Source organism: Lagopus muta, chromosome 1 (genome assembly GCF_023343835.1).
Source record: "Lagopus muta isolate bLagMut1 chromosome 1, bLagMut1 primary, whole genome shotgun sequence".
NCBI lineage: Eukaryota > Metazoa > Chordata > Aves > Galliformes > Phasianidae > Lagopus > Lagopus muta.
In genome coordinates, this window is record NC_064433.1 from 110141587 (window position 1) to 110149234 (window position 7648).

General features: G+C 54.8%; 1 protein-coding gene and 1 long non-coding RNA gene across 11 annotated transcripts in view; one reads left to right on the forward strand and one right to left on the reverse strand.

Annotated features, from left to right (window-relative positions):
- Positions 1-1544, reverse strand: part of KDM6A (lysine demethylase 6A) — a 148872-nt gene extending 147328 nt beyond the window's left edge. For 5 of the 10 annotated variants that reach the window (XM_048955736.1, XM_048955747.1, XM_048955699.1 and 2 more), the window contains exons 1-2: positions 1283-1544; positions 981-1044 (exon numbers count right to left, since the gene is read on the reverse strand). In XM_048955736.1, the coding sequence (XP_048811693.1) occupies positions 981-1044; positions 1283-1443 (225 nt within the window). In that variant the 5' untranslated portion in view covers positions 1444-1544. The remainder of the gene's footprint in view (positions 1-980; positions 1045-1282) is intronic. The other 5 variants (XM_048955776.1, XM_048955756.1, XM_048955766.1 and 2 more) reach the window with 2 other exon arrangements.
- A 1380-nt stretch (positions 1545-2924) lies between these two features.
- The window catches only part of LOC125698196 (uncharacterized), a 29806-nt gene continuing 25082 nt past the window's right edge, over positions 2925-7648 (forward strand). The window contains exons 1-2 of the long non-coding RNA XR_007379106.1: positions 2925-3004; positions 6151-6299. This is a non-coding gene — a long non-coding RNA (uncharacterized LOC125698196). The remainder of the gene's footprint in view (positions 3005-6150; positions 6300-7648) is intronic.

The window sequence follows — 7648 nt, forward strand, 5'->3', positions numbered from 1 at the left end:
GACACCACAAAGGGGCGAACAAAGTGTCAAACGCTCGGCTGCTGTCAGGAGCGGGGAGCGGCGGAGCGCCGGGCAGCGCCGCGCGGAGCCCCCGGCAGCTCGCGGGCCTTTGTCAGCGCGGTGCGGAGCGCGGCGCGGCGCGTGCTACAGGTTGATAAGGCCCCGCCCGCCCGCGGGCAGCGCCCGGACACCGCGCGCGGAGTTCCTTCCCTTCCGCGCTCGGCCGGGCCGCGCGCTCCGCACGACGCGCACGTCTCTTCGCGGTGTTTGTTTCGTGTTTATCTCCCCCCCACCCCACCCCCCCTCCTCTTTCTCCTCCCTGTCCGGCCATCTTGGGCCGGCAGGAGCAGCCATTACTTAACTCAATGACAGGGCCAACAACTTTTCGCGGACGCGAACGCCGCTCCGCGAGGCCGGGCGGGCTCCCGACGAGCCGCCCGGCAGCGGGGATGCGGGGAGGCCCGCGAGAGAGCGGCCGGCATGCCGCGAGTTCGGGGCCGGGAGTCGCGCTCCCCTTCGGCGGCGCTTTCCGCGCCCCTTCCAACTCCCAACTTCTCCCCCGGCGCTCCGCGGCCGCGCGGGGCCCAAATCGCGAGGGAGGGTCCGGGGAGAGGGCAACGTCAGCAACGCCTCGCGGGCGCCCTCCCCCCGCCACCTCCTCCTCCTCCCTCTCCCCCCCCCCCCCCGCCTCCCTCCCCTGCGCCCCCTCCGGCCCCCCCCCTCCCCCCCCGCCCCGCCGCTCGCTCTCGGCCCCCGGCTCCGGCCCGGTGCCGGACCGCCGCCTTCCTCCCAAACGCGGTCCCCGCGTCGGTTGTGAGGAGGGGCAAGAGGGGAGAGCCCCGCACAGCTCCACATCGTGTGGGCTCAGGGGAGCGTGCGGCGAGGCCTCCCTCCCTCCCTCCCTCCCCCCCTGCTCCTTGTCGTGTCCCCCCCCCCCCCCATACCCCCAAGCCGCTCTCCCCATCCATCCCCGCTCCTACCTTTAACAGCAAGGCCTTCGTTCTGGCGCCATCTTCATGAAGCCTCAGAAATCCGAAGAGTCGGCTGCAGAGAGGGGAGCGGGCGGGCGGGCGGGAGGGAGGAGAGAGAAGAAGGAAAGGCGCGAGGCGCCGCGTTAGCCGGAGGCAGTTCCCCCCGCGCGGGCAGGCGGGCAGGCCCGGCTCCGGGCCGGGCACACGCGCAGCGCCGAGCGGGGAACCGCGGGCGAGGGAGGGGGGACGCGGAGAGAGCGCGGGCCGAGCCGGGCGCGGAGAAGGCCGAGCGCGGAGCGGGGAGCGGGTACCTGTCGAGACCGGATAGGGCTTCTCTCTCCTCGGCTGTCAAGCTGGCGAAGTCCTCCTCGCTCTGGCCGCTCGCTTTCCCCGCCGCCATTTTCTTTTCCTCATCACCGAAAGGAGCAGCAGAGGCGGCGGCGGCGGCGAGCGACACTCCGCACGATTTCATGGAAACGCAGCGTAATTAACTGCCGATCGCACCCCCCCCCCCGCGCACCCCCGACACCCCCCAGCGCCGGGCGGGGCGGGGTGCCCGACACGCACACACCCCACAACTTTTATTACAACAACAACAGCCGGCAGGGAGGGGGAGGGAGGGAGGGAGGGGAGAGGGAGGGAGGCGGGGGGAAGCCCCGCTGCTCGGAGGAGGAGGAGGGAGGGGGAAGGAGGGAGGGAGCCCCAGCGCTGGCGGCTCGGGGGAGGGGAGGAGGAGACTGCGGAGGATGGCGGCCGAGCGGTGTTTACATCGCCGCTCGCCCCGGCGGCCAGGGCTGCGCGCGGAGCCGGGGCGGCGCGGGCCCGGCCCGCCCTCCCGCAGTGGGGCTGTGTGCGCCGCCCGTACAAACTTCCCCGGCGGCTGCCCAAAGTTGTTGTAATTGTGTCACACCGCCAGCCCCACGCCGCCGCCGTCACCCCCCCCCCCCCCCCCAACCCCCACCGCCTCCCCTCCCGCCTGGGCCCGCACAGCCAATCAGCGTCTCCGCGGCGCTGCACGTGACCTTTGTTGACTTACGTCAGTCATAGCGCTCTTCCACCGCTGCGCTCCGGTTTGGTTGGCGCTCAGCGCCCGCCCCTCTCGGCGGCCTCACTCCATTGGTCAGCGTCTGCAGGAGGAGGCGGGCTTTGTGCCCGCCGCGGCTCACGAGAGGGCGAAGAGCCTATCAATCAGAGGATCTTTTCGATGATCAGGTACCAGCAAGTTTGCTGAGCGCCTTTAAAAACCGGAGGGCGAGAAGGCGGGGGGAAGTTTTCGGGAGCGGTGCGGGCTTTGGGGAGGAGGAGGAGGAAAAGGGGGAGGAGGGTGCGCTGCGTTCATGGGTGGCGTTGCGTAACGAGGGCTCCGAGCTGGGGGCGTAGACGGCATTGAAAAAATGGGACCTCACGCACGAGCCGGACAGAGCCGTGCCCGCCCGCCTTCTCGTGGCTCGGCCACGGGGCGTGGTTTTTTGGCACCACCGGATCATAATGGTTTCTTCTCGCGGGGAGAAGGGAGGAGGTCCACCCGCCGCCTGAGGGACCGTTAGGCTGTGGGTAGCGCCCGCGCCGAAGGGCGGATAAAGGAAGGTCCTCCGTGCCCAGATGCTGCTGCCCTCGCGTTACGGCGGGTAGTTTCATCCGCCGCAGGAAAGCCGAAGGGAAGGCGCGGCAGAGCCAGCGCCCGCTCAGGGACTTTTCCCTCACGAGGGCGGAGCGACCGTTGGCCCGCCTGCGCCAACGGACGGGCGCGTGGCGGAGCGCGAGAAGAGGGGCGGGGCGGACCCGCCTCGCACGCGCCCCTCCTCTCGCCTCACTGACAGGTGGAGCGGTGCCTCGTCTGCCGTCACGTGACCGGGGGGGGAGGGGGAAGGGGGGGGAATGGAGGTAACGCCTCGCGAGAGCGCTGTGACGAAGCTATCGCGACCCGGCAGGCGTGAGGGAGGGGGGGGGGGGGTGCGGCTGCCGGCTGCCAGCGAAGGGTTGGCGGGGTAATCTCGTAGGGGAGCGCGAAGGAGCTTTACGGAGCGTCTGGTGTAAGTAAACGTCCGGATTTCTTTGAAGCTCGTTGGGGAAAGGGGCTGCGTGTGCTGGGCTTGCTTTCTGGCCCTTATAAGGCCAAGGCGACTCGCTGACATCTCTTGCTGGGATGTTGCCTCCTGTTCCCCTACCCTTGCCAGGAACCTCGTGGTCCTGCTGTGCCTTGCAGTTCGTTTGCCCACACAGCCACTTTTGGAAATAGTTAAATGCTGCCTGAAGTGTGATGCACACTGCACGTGTGCAGTGGCACAGCTCAGTGCTTATATGCCATTTTCAGCAAGTGGCATCAATCGTTTGGTAATCCCACAGCATCCTTTTTCTGGTATCTGGCAAAAGCCCTGTAGCTGGGCAGGTTTCTCTCTGCCTACTGAATTGCCTCAGAGCTGTGTCTGCTCTGACTGCCAAGCACTCCCAAGCATCCATGAAGGGATTAACCCCCTCTGGCAGTTAGATTAATAAGAGCAAAGGCCAAATCTGTCTAAGGGAAGTTCAGTCACAGCACTGCTGCTTGCTGGTTCTGTCCCCTTGTTATTAATTGCCACTGTGAAGTCAGGTATCCATGAGGCTGAACCACAATATTCCTGCTTCCACAGATGTAACAGCAAGCATTTGTCTGTCAGTGGTGTTTCTGAAATGGTTCCTCAAGCATTTTGTCTCCAGTACACAGGGCTTGTGTACATTTCCAGCATCACAGGAGGTCTGCTGAAGGCAAAATCTTACCAGTCCAAAGCACTCCAGTGTCTTTGTGCTATTCTTAAAAGATTACTACATAAGCTGTCTAGTGCAAATGCAGTTGGAACAAAAAAACACCTGTGTTTAGATATGTTTCTTATCTTCATAAATTAGCCAGTGATTAGAGTATTAATATATTGTGTTTAAAAAGCTATTAAAGTTTAGACTTCACATTAAACAAGTTACGGGGAATGGGCTACAGTCTGCAGATAGTGGTAATACTAATGAAGTTATCATCAAACATCTGTCTTCAGTATTCTACACAGCTTCTCAGTCACGTTATTTCAGTAGCGCTTCCATAACATGCCGAGGACTCTACTGATTGGTGACATATCAGAAATTGGATATTTCAGCACCAATTATTTCTGAAGATCTTGACCACAAGGCCTGGTGTTCCCACTTTATAGTACCTTGAGTACAAATCAGTAGAAAACAGAGTAGACTAAACTGTTTCTCAGTCCAGGGGAGGTAATTTCTGAATCACAAAGCAATTCAGGAGAGTTCACAGAATGGCCAGGGTTGGAAGGGACCTCAAGGATCATGAATCTCCAACCCGCTGCCACATGCAAGGCTACCAGCAGAAGCATGGTGATACCTCATTCCTTTTTCAGTTTAACTTTTAATGCAACTGAAGTAACCCAAGTTACTTCTTAGACTCCCACCAACACCACTCAACCCTACAGCCTACCTGTGCTGGCTTGAATTGAGTTTCCAGTTCCTTTTTTTGTATTTGACCTACTATTTGGGTTACGTAAAAGGTGCTGTAAAGGCCTGTGTATCATTTCATCTCTTCAAAATCCAGCTAAAGCTCTGATTCTTTAATAACAGAAAGAAAAGCTTGAAAATGCGTACTGAAACTAACACTGCCTGCCCTTGCAGAGAGGCTTGCAGACAGATAACTATCTTGCAAGTTACACTGATATACCACTACCGAGAGATTGTTTCAGACAAGCATAATGTTAGCCTCCCATTCTGAGAGGTGACCTGGAAGTTGACCTTGGAGGAATAAGTCCTTAGATCCTTCACAAAGATGTGAACTGCAGTACTGTGCTGTACCTGTTCAGTGTTAGTTAATGCATTAGGTTTTTAGTTTGGTTGGAGTTGTGTCGTCATCTGAGGGTCTTTAGAACCACTTTGTTACCTTCTGTGTGAGAGCTGTGGGTGAACAGAACTCTAGTCCTGAGCAGTACTCCTTGGGGACCACTTTCTTGTGCACTTTCAAACTCATTACATTTCCAAGCAGTTTCTTTGTGTATTCTAGCATACTGCTGCTAGAATGCTAAATGCTGCTTTGTCATGGTGTTAGGCTTCCCACTTGGAGCCTGAACATTGTTAGTGCATACAGTCATCGAACAGCTTGCTGGAGAGAGCTCCATGTTCCAAGCAGGTATTTGTTGTGCTTGTTATTCTCTGTAGCTGGAATCCGAGATAATGCACTGCTTGAATGTAATGTTAGAAACAGCAAACATGACTTCTAGAATTCTCCTTATAAAGTAATGTGTATTGCAGTCTAGGGAAATGATTCTGCCCTTTTGCTCTTGTGAGACCCCACCTGGAGTACGACATCCAGTTCTGGAGGCCTCAGCACGAGAAGGACATGGAGCTGTTGGAGCGGGTCCAGAGGAAGGCCACAAAGATAGTAAAGGACTGGAGCACCTCCCTTATAAGGAGACAGACTGAGCTGGGGCTCTTCAGCCTAGAGAAGAGGGGGCTTCAAGGAGACCTTATAGAGGCCTTCCAGTACCTGAAGGAGTCCTATAGGAAACCTGGAGAAGGACTTTATAGAAGGTCATGTAGCAACAGGACAAGGGGAAATGGCCTTAAGCTATAAGAGGGTAGATATTAGGAAGCTCTTTAGTATGAGGGTGGTGAGACACTAGAACATGTTGCTTGGAGGAGTTGGAACTAGATGATCTGAAAGGTCCCTTCTAAGCCAAACCATTCTATGATATCATCTGATGTCCTCTTGAGATGAAAGGCACTTCTTAAAATCAGTGCACAGAAATTGAGGAGGAGAAATATGGAGTAAAGATTTAGAACTAATGCTAGGATTCAAGCTGTCATCTCACTTGGTGTCAAGTCATTCCCGTATCTCAAACATCCTGGGTCACTAGAATGTAGGTAGGAACTCAATCTCTGGAAAGTAATTTCATTTAGCATGGGGTAAGTGAAGGATGACTTCCTTCAGAGCTTCATTTTATTCTGTCATTGCTTTTCATTGCTGGCAAGAGCTTATCTTGCTGCTGTCAACTAAAGCAGGTCCCTTTCAGAGATGGTAGAAATCCAACCATTTTTTGTTGTTTTTTGTTTATGTAATTAGCAAGAGTATGGTGGTCTCATGAATATTCACCACAAAAATGCTTTGTAAATTTGTTGATGGCAAGTTCTGACCAGAGGCTTGTTTCTACAGCACTGTCTAGTGTCAGAATCATAGAACCACAAGGTTGGAAAGGACCTACAAGATCATCTAGTCCAACCGCCCTCCCATCACCATTGCTACCACAAGCACTGAACCATGTCTCGTAGCTCCTCATCCAGACGCCTCTTGAACACTGCCAGGTACGGCGACTCCACCACCTCCCTGGGCAGCCATTCCAGTGCCTGACCACTCTCTGAGAGAAAAAGTTTTTCCTTATTTTTAACCTAAACCTCCTCTGGTACAACTTGTGGCCATTTCCCTGGGTCCTGTTTGTTGCCTGGGAGAAGAGCCCAAACCCCTCCTCATCACAGCCTCCCTTCAAAGTTGTAGATGCAGTGAGGTTTCCCTTGAGCCTCCTCTTCTCCAGACTAAACAATCCCAGCTCCCTCAGCTGCTCCTTACACGATTTATGATCCAGACCTCTCACGGGTTTCAATGCCCTTCTCTGGACACGTCAGGAGTGATGCTGCTTCTGGTGAAGGGTGATGCTTCTTGCTGCATATCCTGAGATCTGATCCTTTTTTTTTTTTTCTTTTTTTTTTCTTGTGTCATGATCTGGGACGAGACAAAGTATCAGTTCTATCCAATAAAGGCTGGCAAATTCAGCAGAATGCTCACAGGAGCATTACTTCTTCAAAAAAGGCTTGGTCTTCAAAATGTAAAACATTCTGAGCTACCAATATGGAAAATACAGAGAGGAGGGCAAATGGAATGATAGATATTAAGGAGTTTGAATTTGTACACCTCTTTAAAAAAGCAGAACTCAGGATTTGTTGGGGACCTGTTAGGTCAGGGCTTGAGCTGATGACTGGACACCTGGTGAAGGGGTGTCGCTGGCCAGGGAACACATGCCATTGTGTGCACATGGTGCTCCCCCCATCTGACCACAAGGGGTGGATCCAGGGTAGAGCCACTCTGGGCTCATATAAGGGCCAGCACTGAAGGGAGAGCATCTCAGGGACCTAAGCTGCTTCCTAACAGTGAGTGCTGTAGTGCTGGAGAGCCCTTCACCAGTTGGCTGAGTTCTGTTCTTCCTGTATGTGACTGTTGGCCTACTTGGGAATACTTTGCCTGGTAATGCCAGAAACCTGTCTGAAGCAGTTTCATTTCTTCACAAGCAGAACAGTACTCAAATGGGTTACCTGATGGGAGTAGATCATACTGCTTTGTTCTAGCCATATTTAATTTTCTCATAACTCAATGTGACATTCCTCACGTGTCTTTTTTTTTTTTTACTTCATTTTGAGCTTAATAGAAACCTTTCTTCATCTCTCTTTGTTCTCTGTGCAGTATCATACAAACGTGAATTATTTTCTTACAGTAGTTACTTCAGTATGTTGTCTGTGGTTGGTAGGCTGAACCTTCTTGCAGCCTTCATGACAGACAAGCTGGGCTGGCGGAGGAACTATATGCCCTGTTCTTCTTGTATGTGGTCTTGAGGTTCTTTGTGGACAAAACAATTACCACTGAGTCACTTTCTCAAAACCAG